The sequence below is a fragment of the Phocoena phocoena genome, chromosome 19, assembly GCF_963924675.1.
Source record: "Phocoena phocoena chromosome 19, mPhoPho1.1, whole genome shotgun sequence".
Taxonomy (NCBI): Eukaryota; Metazoa; Chordata; class Mammalia; order Artiodactyla; family Phocoenidae; genus Phocoena; species Phocoena phocoena.
Genome location: NC_089237.1, coordinates 51,005,333 through 51,020,601, shown reverse-complemented (window position 1 = coordinate 51,020,601; position 15,269 = coordinate 51,005,333). Strand labels below are relative to the sequence as shown.

Genomic DNA, 15,269 nt, shown 5'->3' with positions numbered 1-15,269 from the left:
GGTAGGAGGAAGCGGAGGAACCGGCGAGGAGGCCTTCTAGAATGGGCTCTTCAGGCCCAAAGCGCTCAGCAGACTGTCTCCCAGGTGAGGGGAGAGCAGTCCCCTCCACATCCCGCTGGCCAACAGAAGCACATTCGAGGTTAGTAGGAACAGCGTCTTTAATGGGCCCCGCCTCCCACGCCGGCTAAGCCGCCCCCCTTGCGTGCAGCCTTGGCCTCTTCCACAGCGGCGCGCAGGGCGCGGGCAGGGTCCCTGCGAAGCAGGGCCAACGCCCCGAGCAGCGAAGCGGCGCCGTCCCCCGCACGGAGCTTTTGGCCACTCAGAAAATAGTGGGGCAGCGTCCCGGCCTCGAGCACCCGGCCCAGCTCATCCAGCAGCCCGAGGCAGCAGGCGCCCGCATTCTCGGGTCGCGCCAGATAGAGCGCGGGCAGCCGCTCGCACGCCCAGTAGAGCAACGTCCGCAGGAGGTAGGGCGCCGCGACCCTAGTCCCGGCCACCAGCGGGCGCAGCAGCGCCTGGGCCGCCGCGTGCGCTTGCAGCAGGGGAACGGGTATGCGCGCCTTGAGCGCCAGCTCTTGGCGGGCGAAGCAGAGCTGCCAGCCGGAGGCGTCCGGCCGCTCTGTGCCGCCGCCGCCGGGCACCAGGTAGAAGGAAGACGACTCCGAGGCCAGCGGGCCGGCCCACGAGTGGCTCCGAGCCCCCTGGGGCCAGCCGGCCACGGACACCACGGGGATCAAGTCGAAAAGCAGGAGGCGGCGCGGGGGCCCGGGCGTAGCCACGAGGATGGTGGTGACCCCCGCGTGGCGGGCTGCGTGGACCAAGCGCGGGGCACCCGGGACCGGAAACAGGGACTCAGCGACCGCAGCCAGTGAAGCAAAGAACCAGGCAGCCACCTGGGCGGGGCACAATGTGGGCCATGCCTCCGGAGCCTCCGACGGCTGTGGCACTGGGCTAACTTCGGCTGCTTTGGTGACGTCACCATTCGTTTTTTTCAGTGGTGAGGGAAAGTCAACATCGGTTACGTCTTGTTGAGGCAACTCTGGCACTGAAACATTACTAGGTGAGTTTTCCAAAGACTCGTGTGCCTCAGGATCAGTGACGTCACCGTGTAGCTGGTCCACGGAGATTTGCGGATCCTTGGGAGTTTCTTTGCTTTGAGCTGGGTGGATCGAATCACGTCCTCCTGGGACTGGGGGTCCTAGGCAATCCTGCCATGCCTCCCGGACCGAGGTTCCGCGTACCTGCTCTGGGAGGAAGAGCCATGCGTAACAGGATCCCACGTCCAGTTGCAGCTCCTGCCCAGTGCCATCTAGCGAAAGCACGGGCACCAGCAGTGTGAAGCCGGCATCATAGTGAGGTCCCCGAGCGTAGGGACCTAGAGGCGCAGGCCCCAGATCCAGGGAGCCCTCGCGAATCCCGCCACGAAGCAGCAAGAGCTCTGCCTGAGGAGGAAAGCGAGGGCCCCGGCGGTGAACGAGACCTAAGGAAAGAGAAGGGATCGTAAAGGCGTGATCCAGAGCCGGGGCGGGGTGAGGCGGAGCTGAGAGCTGCAAGTTCCCGAAGGCTAGGAGGGTTACTTACCAAGCAAAGAGAAAACAAAGTCCTTGGCCTGGAGGAGATCTGGTCCTGGCTTGGGACCTTCACTCCAGCTCGCCTGCACACCCAGCTCCTGGATCAGCTGGGTTAGTTCTTGCAGCTGCGCCCCAGAGCAGAAGTCGATGTCCGTGAGCGGCCGGGCTGGGGCTGGGGGCGGTGGGCCCCACCAGGGAGCACTCCCCCAGACCGCGGAAGCCATATGGCTCTGTCGTTTGGGGGCTAGGAAATACACAGACGGGAGGAAGCCGAGACGGGCCGTTCCTTTTGCTGCGGAAAACTGGCCCCCGTTCTTTTCTCTTCCAGAGGCCAAGAGGGTTCCCAAGACACAGTCCGCCAATGGGTCTGCAGACGAAGGGCCCTAAATTTAGTCTTGAAAGAGAACAAATAAATACCTCCTCCGTCCTTGCCCTTTTCTCATATGCTGGTCCCCGCCCCCATGGAATGGTTCACCTGACTCAGCAGGTAGAAAGTAGCTGTTTGGCCCCTCCTAAGGAATGCAATAGCCTCCTTCGCTGCCCCTTGTCTACGTCCCCTTACCTCTTTTTCAGAAGAGGCTAGTGGCTTGCGGCTTCCCTCTTAGGGTTAGCTACAAAGGCTGGGAAGAGAATGGATAGGAAGATTCAACAGGTAACTTCTTCCTGCTGCCTGCAAGGTCACGCCCCTAAACTATAACCACGCCCCTTTCTGGAGACTGTCGGGGTGGTTCCGGACCAGCCCGGCCTCCAGTCAGAGTTCAGTCACTCCTTTCGCTCTGCAGAAATCTCGCGGCTATCCTGGGAGTTGTAGTTTGTCTTCAAAGCTACCAGGGCGTTGGGGCCACGCCCCCACATCCTTTCCTGTTCCGTTGAAGTAGTGCCTGATGGAAGTTGTAGTTTCTATGGAGATAAACTATTCTGTGTCTTTATGATAAACTATTCTGTGTCTTTACAAGGCCAGGTCAACCGCACAAACACTCCTTGGGGTTAGGACAGAGGCCTAATAGGATGGATCTGAATAGCAAACAATAATGAGGGACATACACTAAGGCATGCGGAGAAATAGAGGACTCTACATCTCACTTGGGAGTAGAGGAGCCCTGGTCATTTAAATCTAGAAGGGTTCTTGCATGCAATTATAACTTCATTTTAGAGATGAGACTGCAAGCCTAGAAAGGTTGCACATGACTTGTCCAAGGTCAGAGCTGAGCCACAGAGGTGTTGGAAATGGGCTCTCCAGCTGGGATGTATCTCCTTGGAATCGGTGGTGGTAATGTTAGACAAGAACACACCGATAGTGTGCATGTAGTGACCCAGGGATGGACATCTGACTCAGGGAAGGGACATATTAGTGTTGCCCACCCCAGACACACAAGTCGTGGCAGGGAAAACACTTTGGAATCTCGCAGCTTATGTGTGTATACAGAAGAGTTATCAGGACTGAAAATCAAGTCCAGAGGAAACTCCAGCTGAGCTAGGGGAAGGCAATGAAAAATTATCAGGGGAAGGAAATGGCTTTCAGCGACCAGTGCTATCATGGACACAGCTTACGTCCAGGATGAAACTAGGAGCCAGAATAATAGGACAGAAAGATAGGACACCAGAGACACGCTCACAGATTAGACCAATGCATACTGGACCAGGAATTCTAACATTCCTTTTTCCCAGGGGTCTGTCTCCACAGTGAACTAGGCCTAAGTCCATGGGCAAGAAAATTAAGTGGAGACACCTCGAAAAATTGAGAGGCCTATGAAGGAGGGGACCCTCAGAATCCAGGGCTCAATTTGGGGGAGCCTAAAACACAAGGTTTCCTAGTCACTGACAAAGAGAGGTCTTCTCCCTCAGTAAGCAAGAGCCCCAAACACAGCCCAGAACGGGGGAGGCAAGTTTCCATACATCTGGTCGTGACCCAAGAGACCAGATGAGGAAAACTGAAGCCTGGGCTCTTTCTCACAGTCTGGGGAAATCAGGCATTGGGTGTCCATCCCCACATCTTACCTCCTCCCCAGAGGGTGGCTTCTGAGCCACCCTAAAAAGAACTAAGTTCTCTGGGCTCTGGGGGAGCTTTAAGATGCTGGGGGTGGGCGACAGGGAAAGGAAAATTGCTCTAAACTCTAAAGCACTGCTCTCCAATAGCATTTTCCATGATGATTCAAATATTCTAAATCTGTGCCGTCCAATACAGTAGCCACTAGCTCCATGTGCCTACTGAGCATTTAGAAGGTCGTGGCACTGAGGAACAGAATTTTTTTTTTGGCCAAGCCGTGAAGCTTGCGGGGTCTGAGTTCCCCAACCAGGGATTGAACCCCAGCCACAGCAGGGAAAGCGCCAAGTCCCAACAACTGGACCGCCAGGGAACAGAACTGGATGCCAGGGAAATTCTGTTCCCTGAGGAAGAGAATTTTTAACTTAATTTTTAACAGAATTAATTTTCCTTAATTTTAACTAATTTACATTCTAATAGGCATTTGGCTAGTGGCTACTGTAATTGACAATGCAGCTCTAGGGCCTTGGGGATAACGGATTTAGCTAGACAGCGATGGAAGGAAAGCAGGGATAGTTTAGGTCCTCATCAGGCCCTGTGGGATGGGGCTGGGGTGAATGTCCTCAAACAACCACAGAACACTTCTCTTGTCTCTTTATTCCTCATGCATGTCTGTCCCCTCTTTTTCTAAAGTGCTCATCACACACTGATATCCCCACTCCTTGATGGTCTCCGGTGAGTTGTTGGACGTCTCTCGGTGAAGGCGCCTGGGAGACAGAGCTTCGCACTTGTCCCTGCCTGCTCTGAACTGTCTCTGGCGGGCGTCAAAGACCACATGCCCTAGCCAGGTGCCTGACGCAGGACAGTAGGGCTTCCAGCTGGTTTTGGGATGCATAGACATCTGGCGATAGTTCTGGCAGGCTGGAGGAACTGTATCCATGGGCTGGTACACCCAGTCTTGGCTGCCTGCTCACCGGGAGGGTGATTGCAGCTCAATCAGTACAGGTACCTCTGAGAAGGTTTGCAGGTCATTGTAGGCCACCTGAGCCTTGGGAGAGCAGGAGTTCTGACTGGGTGGGACAGAAGTCCATGGTATGTGCTGCCCCGCATCCTCCTTTCGACGAACTGCCTCAGATATAAATGACTTTCAGGTCTGATGTGGGCCCAAAACGTGGACAGAGTCAGTTCCTAGAGGGTTCCTGTGGAGGCCAGGATTTGGGATAAGGCATGAGTTGTTATGGAGGCCTGATCTCTTGGATAAGCCAGAGTCTTCAGTAAGGGCTGGACCCTTATGGGGGCCAGGATCTCGATTAATTCCTGAATGCTGTGTAAGCTAGGGTTATGGGTATGTTCTGAGCCCCTGTGAATTCCAGCATCTTGGGTAAGGCCTGGAAGCTTGTGGAGGCCTGGATCTTGAGCAAGGCCTGGGTTCTTGGGTTTGGGGTAAGGCCTGGGTTTCTGGAAACTCTGCAGACTTTGGAAGGGCCTGGGGTCCTTGGGAGGACAGAGCCTTGGTTGAGGCCTCGACTCTCATGAAGTTCAGGGGGTTGGGCCTGGCTTGGGGTTTGGGAAGTAGTGGATAACTGGGGAGGGATGGGGCCCTGGGAAGAGAGGACAGACTGAGGAGACTTGGAGGTTGGGGGAAAGGTGGGGGGTTGTATTAAGGTGGAGGGCTTCTGGTGGTTGCTGTGTTGATGAAGGACCCATGATCTGGGAGAAACAAGAGGCAGATAAAGAGTGCATGGTGGAGGCATGGTGCATGGTGAGCTCTGGGCACTGGTTCGAGAATGGAAGCAAGGTTGAGAAGGTGCAGCATCCTTGGAGTACAGGAATTTGGGGTAGACTGGAGTCTGGGGGTCCGTGTTTCTCTTCTCAGACCTGCAAGGAAGGAAGCTGCAGTAAGGGAAGGTCTTGGACTATACAAATTTGTCTTTGGCATCATTTGAGATCTTCCATTCCATATTCCCCAACTCCAGGTAACCCAGTATGGATCCTGTGGAGGGCTTAGCACTGTCCCCACTACGTTGCTTGAGTGTTTGTTCAGCTGTACCAGAGCTCACCAGACCATGCCCCTCTTGGGGCCTGGAGAGGGTACCCAAGTCCTTTCTGGAATACCCAGAGTTCTGAGGGGGACACACATGGAATAAGTTCTGCTTTACCCTGCGGTCATCTTAGACCACATGGCTGGAGGAGAGGCCTCGGCTGAAGGCAGACAAGGTAGAGGGAATAGAATCTAGGATGGGGGTAGGGGTGGTGGAAGGGACTGGAGTGGTCGTCAGGGCCATGACCAGCGCTGGGACAGAGGTTGTGTCAGAGGTCGGGACAGGGGCTGGTGTAGGGGCTAGGGCAGGAGTAGTAGCAGGGGCAGAAGTTGGGGGAGGGACTGGGGCAGAAGTTGGGGGAGGGACAAGAGTGTTGGCATGGGTATAGGTCAGATGAGCATGGGTCAGGGTGCAGACAGATATGTGGCCCAGGGACTGGGCTGAGGCATGTGAGGGGGCCTGGACTTGGGCCTGGGCTGGGGTATGGGCTGAGGTATGCTCAGGGCCCTGGACCTGGGCAGGGCTGTGCTCAGGGGTGAGGGCTGGGGAGGGGGTCTGGGCCTGGGGGGGGTGTGCTCAGGGGGGTGGAATGTGGAGCAAGTCTGGGCCTGAGGTGGGGCGTGCTCAGAGGGGTGGGTGGAGGAGAAGGTCTGGGCTTTGGCAGGAGTGTTCCCAGTGGGGTGCACTAGGGAGAAGGCCTGGGCCTGGGCGGAAGTGTGCTCATGGGCGTGGCCTCGGGAGCAGGTCTCGGAGTGGGGGAGGTGTGCTCAGTGGGGAGGGCTGAGGAGAAGGTCTGGGCCTTGGCAGGTGCATGCGCAGGGGGCTGAACTGGGGGCGGGTCTGGGCCCGGGCTGGGGCCTGGGCTGGGTCAGAGTCTGGGGTCTTAGTCTTGCTCTCTTGGGGCAGGCGGAGTGGAACCACGTCCACCTTGCTCATCCTGCGGAGCTTGGAAGATGTCTCTTACCTGGAGTAAAAGTTGGCTTGGGACTTTAAGGCCGTGACCGGAGGGGCCTCCCCAGCTCCCACTACCCGCTCCTTCCACAGTCCCCGTGGAGCCTCCGTGGAAGCCCCAGTCCGTCCACACTGAGGCGGCATCCAGCAGCACTTAGAAGCATTCTCGTCATTTGTGTCTGGTATCCAGGAGTTTGGGTGGTGGTTTGGGTGCCCAAGCAGGAAGCTTGGGCGATGGCGGAAGCGGGAAGAAACTCTTGAGCACAGGTTCTTGGGATCCACGGAGCAGCGCATGCGCGTGCGACGGCTGCCTGCACGGCTGGCTTGCTTGTCTGCGGGGAAAGGCGAGATGGGTCAGGGCCTGGCTTCCTGAGGGGCTGAGAATCAAGGCAGAGATAGAAGAAAGGGGACAGGCCCACATCCCCTGAGCCCACGCTGGCGCCCACTCACCTTTGGGGAAAATACGTTTGAAAAGTGCCCGCAAGAATCTCTTCAGATGCCTCCAGAGCTGAGGGAAGAAGGGGAGGGGGGAGGCCGGGAGCAGGGTGAGCCCTGAAATCCAACCCTTGTCCGGCCACACCCCAGCAGCCCTCCCACCTCAGCCCCTTCAAGGCCCCAGGGCTCCCCCAACTCCGCTGCCCAGATCCTGCCCTGACCATAGTCACCACGTTCATCCCCAAGTTGAGGAAGGTGAATCTGATCAGGAGCAAAAGAATTGAGTCTCCTAGCTCCTGGCATTTCCTGGGGATGGTGCCAGAGCACGGCTCGGCTCGGCGGAGGGCTCGCTCACCCATGGCCGGGGGTCCAAGGACTGCCTGGGTCCCCTGGCCTCCACATAGTCACTGGGAGCCAGACTGGGTCATGATGGGGCAGGTGGTGAGGTCACAGTGAGGGAGGGGGACGAAAAGGAGGGCCCAGGGTGGCATTCCCCTGGTAACCAGGGTCAGGTAAGCTGAGCCTGGACAGTCAAACAGGGCCCGTAGGCCGGCACACCTCCCCTCGAGCGGTCACTCATTCGCTTACCGCCCGGTCACTCACTTGTTCGAATGACACATTCCGTCTCTTGGCCCCTCTTGAGACTAGGAAGACCTCGGCCTCAGAGGCCTGCTGAAGGCCTGGCTGGAGTCCAGAGCCTCAGCCTTCTTCATGCCCTTCACTGGGCCTGGAGCTGGACCTGCCCAGATGTGGAACCTCCCAGTTTGGAAGCAGCTACTTGTATGAGGCTCTTTGGGGACAGGGACAGCTGAGACACAGAGGAGGTGCCCAGAGACCAGGGGTTTGGAGTCTGCAGCTGCAGATGTACTTAGTGCATGGTATAGGACCAGGAGGGGCCTGCTGGCAGGACTGTGGCCACTAAACCAAGGGGACCCTCAGGCCAAGAAGGGGACACTGGCTTCTTATTGCAGGAAGCCAAGGGCAGGGGCCCAGGCTGGCAGAGGAGTGGCGCTTCCAAGCCACAGACCACCAGTGTTTCCTGGACTCTGGCGCTCTTTATTCCTCTCTCCATGCCCTGCCGCCCCCCCACCCCCGTTCCCATTTGCTGCTGGTCAGTTCATTTCCCCAGTCTGGCTCCCATGCAGAGAGGGCCTCGAGGCCGAGGTGGAAGGTAGCAGCGAGTTGGCCCGCGCTTGGCTCTCCTGCGGTTGCCGCTTCCGCTCCAGGCTGTCATACACCTGGTAGTTGGCATTGTCCCCCGGGTTCCGCCTGAGTGGCATGAAGGTGGGCGGGGGTGGAGGGTGCTCGGTAGCCTGGACGTCGGGCAGGGGCTGGGAGGGGCGGAGGAGCAGTGCTGAGCTGGGAGCCGGGGCCCACTGGTACGAGGCCTCGGCTAGCACCGTGAGGGAGGCGGACGTGGCCAGAGGGCGCCGCACGGGCAGCATCTCGGCCCATTCGGCCGCCCGGCGCCGCACCTCGTGGGGATCCCGGGAGTAGTTCAAGTGTCCCGTGGAGGGGTGCGGGCTGCGCTTGGGCTGGTTGTGAGCACAGCTGGGGAGGCTCCGTCCGTGGGCCGGGGGGGAGTTGCGCTGCCAGGCTTCGGGCCGGCAGCCCCGAGGCACCAGAGCGGATGGAGGCTCAGAGCCCTCCAGACCACGCCACCGTTGATCCCAGGAGTCATACGGGAGCTGGCCCCTTGAGGGGTAAGTGCTGTGCCTCCCAGGGACCCACGAGGGGTTAGGGGGCAGCCGTCGGAGAGGTGGTGGAGACGAGGTCCACTGGTCAGCCTCCACGTTGCCCCAGATGCGGGATGGTGAGCAGGGGGCCCCGAAGGACTGCAGCCTTAGCTCGGACTTGGCCTCCACACGCTTAGCCATGCGGCGCAGCTCGGGTGACAGGTAGAGACAGGGTGGTGGTAGGCTGGCCAGGATCCCACCCTGGCAGGCCCAGAGGCCCACGTTGGAGGGCAAGCCCATCTGCTGGTAGAGCCCGCCCCAGCACCCCCACGGGTACTTGGGTGAAGGAAAGATCCTCCTCCTCCTCCAGGTAGGAGTCCGGGTCCTCCCGATCAGAGGAGGGCATCAGCCGCAGCTGTGACATCCCGTGGCTGCGATGCGGCCTACGGAAGCCTGAGCGGCTGTAGGGGAATTGTCTGCGGTTCTTCGGCCTCCGCTGGTGGCTGCAGGGGCGGCGGCTGCAGCTGCGGCTACGGTTGCCGAGATGATGGTAGGAGGACAGGGAGTAGCAAGTGGGGCGGGCCATCTTCACTTCCACAGGGTCCAGGATGCAGTGGGTGTGGACATCTTCTTGGGCCTTGGCTGGAGGACGTTTGGGGGAACTTTCACAAGCCTGCGAGATTTCATCTCGGGGAGGCGAGAGTCCGTGAGGGTAGGGCAACTGTCAGAAGAGTTCAGGGTTGGGAACCTGGGGGCCTGGGTTTCTAGGGCCCTGGGAGTGGCGGGGGCGGGGTACCCCCTACCTGTCTTCCGTACTTACTTTTCTGATTAATCCAATAGATGGTCTTGTCTAAGGCATTCTGGAGCCCATGCCATACCTGGGGTGGGGTGGGGTGGGGTGGGTGAAAATGAAGGCCAGGCTCTCTACCCTCACCCCCCCTCCCAGCCAAGACCGTTCCTGCAGACGGAGGTGCAGGCTGCAGCTGGTTCCCACCCTCAGCCCTCTTCACCCCTGCTGGTGGTCCCCAACCATCGCTGACCATAGTTGCCATGCTGATCCCAATGCTGACAAGAACGACAAGGCCCAGCAGCAGGAGTAGGAAGTCCTCTGCATTCTGGGTACTTTCTTGGTATTGATGGCAGCACCCCAGGTTTTCATACCAGAGCCGGTTTTCCATGGTGGCGTGTCCTAGGGCCACCTGGGCCGCGGGCCGCCCCACCACCACCACCGGCCCTGACCCACAGTGCACTCATGCCAGGACCTGCGGACACCCACCAACAGGTGAGGGAGCATGGTCATAATGAGACACGTTGCAGGGAGTCACAATGCTGAGGTGGCCAAGCTTTCATCCACTCAGCTGGCCCTTTATGTGGCCATCTCTACCCTCGGCTCCCACTGCATGGAGCCTAGTCCCCAGAGTTCAGTCTGTCCTTCTGTCTCCATGGGGCCTTGCTTAACTTGATTTGCAAGCAGGGTTGCTACAGATGAGAGACAGTCTTCATAGGGACTGAATCATGCATAAAGGATTTCCTCCATTTCATTGTTCGAGACATTATGGCAGCTTATGTAGCCTGTTGTGATTCCCCACCCACGCCTGCTTGGGGCCAGCAGCGAGGGTGACTAGATGGATGAGTGACAGTAAGAGTCCCCTCTGGGGTCGCCCCACTGCACCATCCCCTCCTTGTCCTGCCCATTTCCCTGTCATAACCCCTCTAGTACCCACCGTACCCACCCCTTCCGGCCGGGGGTTGCAGCCTTAGGTGTTGGTGGTCACTGAGCCCACTGGCCCCTTCGCTTCAGAGCAAGGGTTTGCCACCTTTGCCAGAGACCACCCCCAACCATGGTTTCTCTCCTTCCTAACCAACTGCCCTCCCACTGAGCCAACCCTCCGAGTTGAAAAACGGTTAGCTGCTGTCTTGAGAAAACCACATGAAATTCACAAAGCACAAAATAGATGTAATTGTGATATGACAAAAGGAATCTACTATTATAAACCGGGTTCATTGCTGGGGTCTGTGAAAGTGGTACCTGGGGAACCTCAAGTCATTTTGTTTGTACAATGAACATCTCAACAGATATAGAGGAACAGGGAATTCCCAGGAGGTCCAGTGATTAGGACTCCACGCTTTCATTGATGAGGGCCCCGGTTCAATCTCTGGTTGGGGCACTAAGATCCTGCAAACCACACTGCATGGCCAAAAAGGAAAAAAAGAAAGAAAGAAATAGAAAGAGCCAGTGGGCATTTTCCATCAAGACTCCAAACACATAGCAGGTGCTCAATATAGACCCACTTAATGGAATCAGCTTAAGATGATCGATAACGTTAGTCAAATGAAAATGAACAGAGAAGCGGGGTGATTCATAAAAGGCCTATCTGCTCATATTCCAGGAACCCATCTGGTATGGAAGGTGAGGTCTAGTCCCTTCGACCTGGCTCCTTGTTCCCAGGTTGTGTGCGTGTGTGTGATCCCAAGTGTCTAGAAGTAGGTAGGGCCTGGGTTTCCCTGCTGTCCAATGGATGCAATTTCCTGATGAGTTTACATGGGAAACTGAGGAAGGTGGGAGGAGACTCTGCCGGGCCAGTAGCAGTGGGAATCTACCTGTGGGAGCAGGGGGACGGAGCGTCTGAGGCCACGAAGTTGATCCTTGGTGTCCGTGTGACCATGAATAAGTCACTTGGCGTCTCTGAGCCTCGGTCTCCTCATTTGTGACGTGGAAGTGCTAATCAGAGGAGTGAGGTCACAAGGGCTGTGTGGACGCAGCCCTTGAGAGTGTCCTCAATATTTTATCCTCCGCTCCAAGCCTTCTCGAGTATACAGGAGCTTTGGGTTCTGACTGGGGAACTGTGAGGGCCTGGGTACCCTCACTCTCAGCCATCCCTCCCCAAAGGAAACAGGGCTTCAGAGGGACCACACCTCACCTGTAGTTACAGCCTAAACCAGGGCTCTGGTAGGAGGCGGACCTCTGAGAGACTGAGGCCAGTACTGCCTGGGGATCTGGAATGGGATTTGGGGGGCTTCCCTGGGCACTAAAGAACAGAGTAGAGGCAGGTGGGAGCCTTGGAACCAAGAAAGGCCTGCGGAAGGGCTGAGGACAGGGCCTGGTGAGGCCAAGAGGTTGATGAGGGTCCTCAGGGCTCTCTAGGCCCTGTTGCCAGGGAGATCATTTCCTTAGCAACCAGGCTTCTGGGTGTTGTGTGGGCCCTGGCACCCCCCACACCACCACAAACCACCTCCTCTCTTCTTTTTATTCTTCTTCCAGTCACCTCTCTGTCAAGGAACGGTATACCCAGGCCTTTCCCGTCCCCTCAGCCGTGCTGGATCCAGAGACCAGGGGGTAACAGTGGGACAGGGCCTCCACCTCCCTGGTCAGCTCCCACAGCCGCCCCCTCACGTCTCTGGCATTATAGGCTACGTGCCCTGAGGAGTGGCACTGGGGGATGTCTGGGATGTGGGCCGGGCCCAGGATGGGTGGCTGGGCTGGCGAGCACTGCTCCTGTTCTGCTTGGGGCACCCCCCCAACCGTTCTTGTGGCTCAGGGCCTGAGGGCTGTGGGGCGGGGGTTCACAGGGTACGCGTAGGCCTCTAGGCCCAGCTCTGACTGCATCTCTCTTTTGAGCGGCCTTCCCTCTGCAGTTTGCTGGAAGCGGATGGTCTGGGTAGGTGGCTCCACGGCAGCCTGGGCCCAGGGAGTCCAGAACCCCTGGGTGGACTGAAAGCCTTCCCAGTCCTTGGGGCAATCCCAGTTGTGGGAGCAGATTGTTGTGTGCTGACGTGGGGTCTTCTCGTCATCGCTGTCAGTGTCAGGAGCCCAGGCTACGTGGCGGTGGGCGCAGCGTGCTGAAGAGTCTCGATGGCGACAGTGGCGAGTGGGTGGGGGGAACACGGTCATTTTCACAGGGTCCATGGTGCACCGAAGGTCGACTGCAGGGGCGCTCTGCTTCGGGGGCTGGGTCTGCTTCCCAGGTGAGCAACTCAGAAGCTTCTGTGGATCGGGGACAGGTGAGAGGCTGGTGGGGAGCCTGGCTTCTCCAGGGTTGGAGAGGCAGGGTGCAGGAAGAGAATCTGCATAGTTACGGTGTCTGAGCAGGGAGAGCGGGAGAGGAAGGGGCCCGCTTAAGGTCAGGGCTAGAACACCTGGTTTCTGCCTTTCCTATTCCCCAACCTCCCCATCCTCCACTTACCTTTCTCACAAATAACACGAAACACTTGGTGTAAGAAGCCACGGAGTCTGCGCCAGAGCTAGGTGGGGGAGGACACAGTGACTCCAGGCAGGCCCCCGCCACCCGGCCTGCCCCCGCAGCCATCCTGCCAGCACCCTCCCACCCGGCCCCACCCTGATCAGTGTCACCGTATTGACGCCAGTGTTAACGCAGATGATGAGGTCCAGCAGCGACAGGATGGAGTTGCCCAGGTCCTGGCAGTTGTTGGTGCTGGGGCTGTGACACAAGGCCCACCCGGGCCGGGGCCACTCAGCCATGGCCATGGGGGTCCCTAGGCCCCCAACCTACTGTGCCCACAGTACCACCGGCCGCCTTCCTGTCCCAGAGGCTCCTGGGGGTAAGCAGGTCACAGTGATGTGGGGCTCTCCCTCAAAATGTGCCAAGAGGGAGAGTCCTGGGCCTGTGTTTGACCCTCCAGCCTGGGCCAGGGCTTAGCAGAGGCCAAACCCTTCACCTTGCGTGTCCCTCCTGTAGCCAGCCACCTGCACCAGCCCATAGGCCCTCTGGCCTGTTTGGTGTCTGTCCCCATCAGCCCCTGCCTGGTCCTCTACGCCAGGCTCTGACCTCTGCACAGACACTGGTCCTGATCTTAACTCCCCGAACAACCCCATTACCAATGACCACCTCACCCCAGCACCCACTCCCCCTTTCTCTCTGACCTCAGAGCTGTTCACTGGAAAGGGCTGTGGGCTCGGACCCCCTCCTTCTCCCTCACTGGCAGAGTCACTTCTCCAAGGTTTGTTTCTTTAGAGCCCCACCCCTACCTCCCAACACAACAGCAGGCAAAACCAACAGTTAAACTTTTATATTTACAATATTCTCTTCATCTTTTGCCAGGTTTAAAAATGTGTACAGAGCCGCGAAGGGTTGGGGTGGGGACATGGGATTGTCAAGGAATTGTTCTGGGGACAGGGGCTGGGCATTGGAGTCCGTGGCTGAATCATGGGATCCCTCAGCCCCCCTCCCATGCCCCAGCTTGGGGGGCATCTGTCTACAGGGTTCAGGGCCCAGGTCCCTAGCATTTAGAAGGCAGGGCTGTTTGGAAAGGAGCTAGACCAGGCAGGGGAAGGGGTGGGAAAAGAACTAAGTTTCCATGGGTGGAGGTGGGGGCAGAAGGGACAGTCAGGAGGCAAAGTTCTGGGGAGCCAAGACCAGGGATTTGGGGGTCAGTGGAAGATAGCACTCCACCCCCTATTCAAATTTGGCACCAATGAACCCACAAAATGCCAGCAGACAAGGATTGGCTCCTTCTCGGCTGGTGTCCCTTGAAACCCTTCCCGACATTGTTCCTTTCCCCAGAGGCCCAAACCGTTTCTCTTTGGGCAGTCCCCTTACACACATCCTTTCAAATCAAATTCTTCCTGCTGGTGTCTGCCCAAGCGCCGTCCCCCACTGCCCCCTCCATCTGTTCCTCAGTACAGCTGACCCCGTTCTCTCCCCCAACCTGTCCGGGGAAGCCTTTCTCCCCTGCTCTCCTCCCCTCCCCCCACACTGCTCCTTTCCTTCAGCCCTGGGGGCCCAGGGGAGAGGGGGCAGGTCAAAGGAGGGGGTGGGCAGCTGAGGGGAGAAGATGGCTTGAGACCAGGAAGGGGATGTCTTCAGAGGGGGACGGCGAAGGGGGGAGGGAAAATGGGCAGAGAGGGAGGGATGAGACATGGCGAGAAGAGGGACGCAGGCAGGACCCCTTTAGCTGCCATCTCCCCCTCTCCTGTATCCTACCTGCCCGGGTCCAGGGCTGAGGAATCCTTAGCACGTTTTGGGGGGTCTTTGCCCCTCAAACCCACCTCACCAGTTTGGCACGGATGAGAGATGGTCTGAGGACTGAGGGAAGAAGGGCTGCCCTCAGACCGCGGTGCGGGCTTTGGTCAAACATGCACGGCCTCGGTGGGTGGCAGGTGCCACGCAGCCCCCCCACCCCCCGAACTCTAGGGGAAGGAAGGGCAGAGCTTAGGGTCTGTTCATCTCCTCAGGGTTTGTCCCTCCCCCTCAGCTTCTGTCAGTTTGAAGTCCTTTCACTTGTCCTTCTCACAAGTCTCCCTCGTGAGAAGTTAAGTGCTGGGCCTGAGGCCCTAAGATGCAGGGAAGTGCTGGAGAGAAAGGGGCCATCTGCATGGGAAAACGTACATCCACATGCAAGAACATGTTTCCACTCAGAAATGCATCCTGGACCCAGGGGACGCAGGATCTCCTCACTTCCCCGCGGCAGGGAATGTGTGTCTGTCATCTGTGGAAGGCGAGGTCTGCCCGGGGGAGACCGTGCTTCACCTCACTTGTGCCACGGGGGATACACATGCTTCGCTAGGGCGGGAGGGCTGGGGGCAGGGCAGGGGGGCTGTGATTTCCTCGCTACTTCCCAGGCACCACCCTGCGTCGTCCGGTGGCCAAGG

At 58.3% G+C, this 15,269-nt stretch overlaps 3 protein-coding genes and 2 pseudogenes across 4 annotated transcripts; all 5 read right to left on the bottom strand.

Moving 5' to 3' along the window:
- Window positions 1-142: 142 nt before the first annotated feature.
- TMEM102 (transmembrane protein 102) lies at window positions 143-2,262 on the bottom strand. 2 transcript variants are annotated; one of them, XM_065896534.1, is made up of 3 exons: window positions 2,134-2,262; window positions 1,582-1,965; window positions 143-1,480 (listed from the first exon to the last, which is right to left on the bottom strand). In XM_065896534.1, exons 2-3 carry the CDS (start codon window positions 1,793-1,795, stop codon window positions 159-161), a joined length of 1,536 nt encoding a protein of 511 aa, XP_065752606.1. In that variant the 5' UTR covers window positions 1,796-1,965; window positions 2,134-2,262; the 3' UTR covers window positions 143-158. The 2 variants fall into 2 exon arrangements, with proteins under 2 accessions (XP_065752606.1, XP_065752607.1); XM_065896535.1 differs by having other exon boundaries at window positions 1,582-1,815; window positions 2,134-2,234.
- Window positions 2,263-4,254: 1,992 nt separating this feature from the next.
- LOC136139170 (uncharacterized protein SPEM3-like) lies at window positions 4,255-6,321 on the bottom strand (annotated as a pseudogene).
- LOC136139169 (uncharacterized protein SPEM3-like) lies at window positions 6,318-7,342 on the bottom strand (annotated as a pseudogene).
- Window positions 7,343-8,095: 753 nt separating this feature from the next.
- SPEM2 (SPEM family member 2) lies at window positions 8,096-9,837 on the bottom strand. Its single transcript, XM_065898042.1, is given in 4 exon segments — window positions 8,096-9,011; window positions 9,013-9,346; window positions 9,480-9,537; window positions 9,700-9,837. Coding segments are annotated over 4 exon segments (1,446 nt in total).
- A 2,084-nt stretch (window positions 9,838-11,921) lies between these two features.
- SPEM1 (spermatid maturation 1) lies at window positions 11,922-13,145 on the bottom strand. The gene is given in 6 exon segments (XM_065897878.1): window positions 11,922-12,168; window positions 12,170-12,224; window positions 12,227-12,630; window positions 12,632-12,644; window positions 12,844-12,901; window positions 12,996-13,145. Coding segments are annotated over 6 exon segments (927 nt in total).
- Between the last annotated feature and the right edge of the window lie 2,124 nt (window positions 13,146-15,269).

Coding starts and splice junctions, on each gene's coding strand:
- TMEM102 (XM_065896534.1), bottom strand. CDS start 1,795: ATGGCTTCCGCGGTCTGGGGGAGTGCTCCCTGGTGGGGCCCACCGCCC. Junction 1,481..1,581: donor CTTTGTTTTCTCTTTGCTTG/GTAAGTAACCCT, acceptor CTCTTTCCTTAG/GTCTCGTTCACCGCCGGGGC.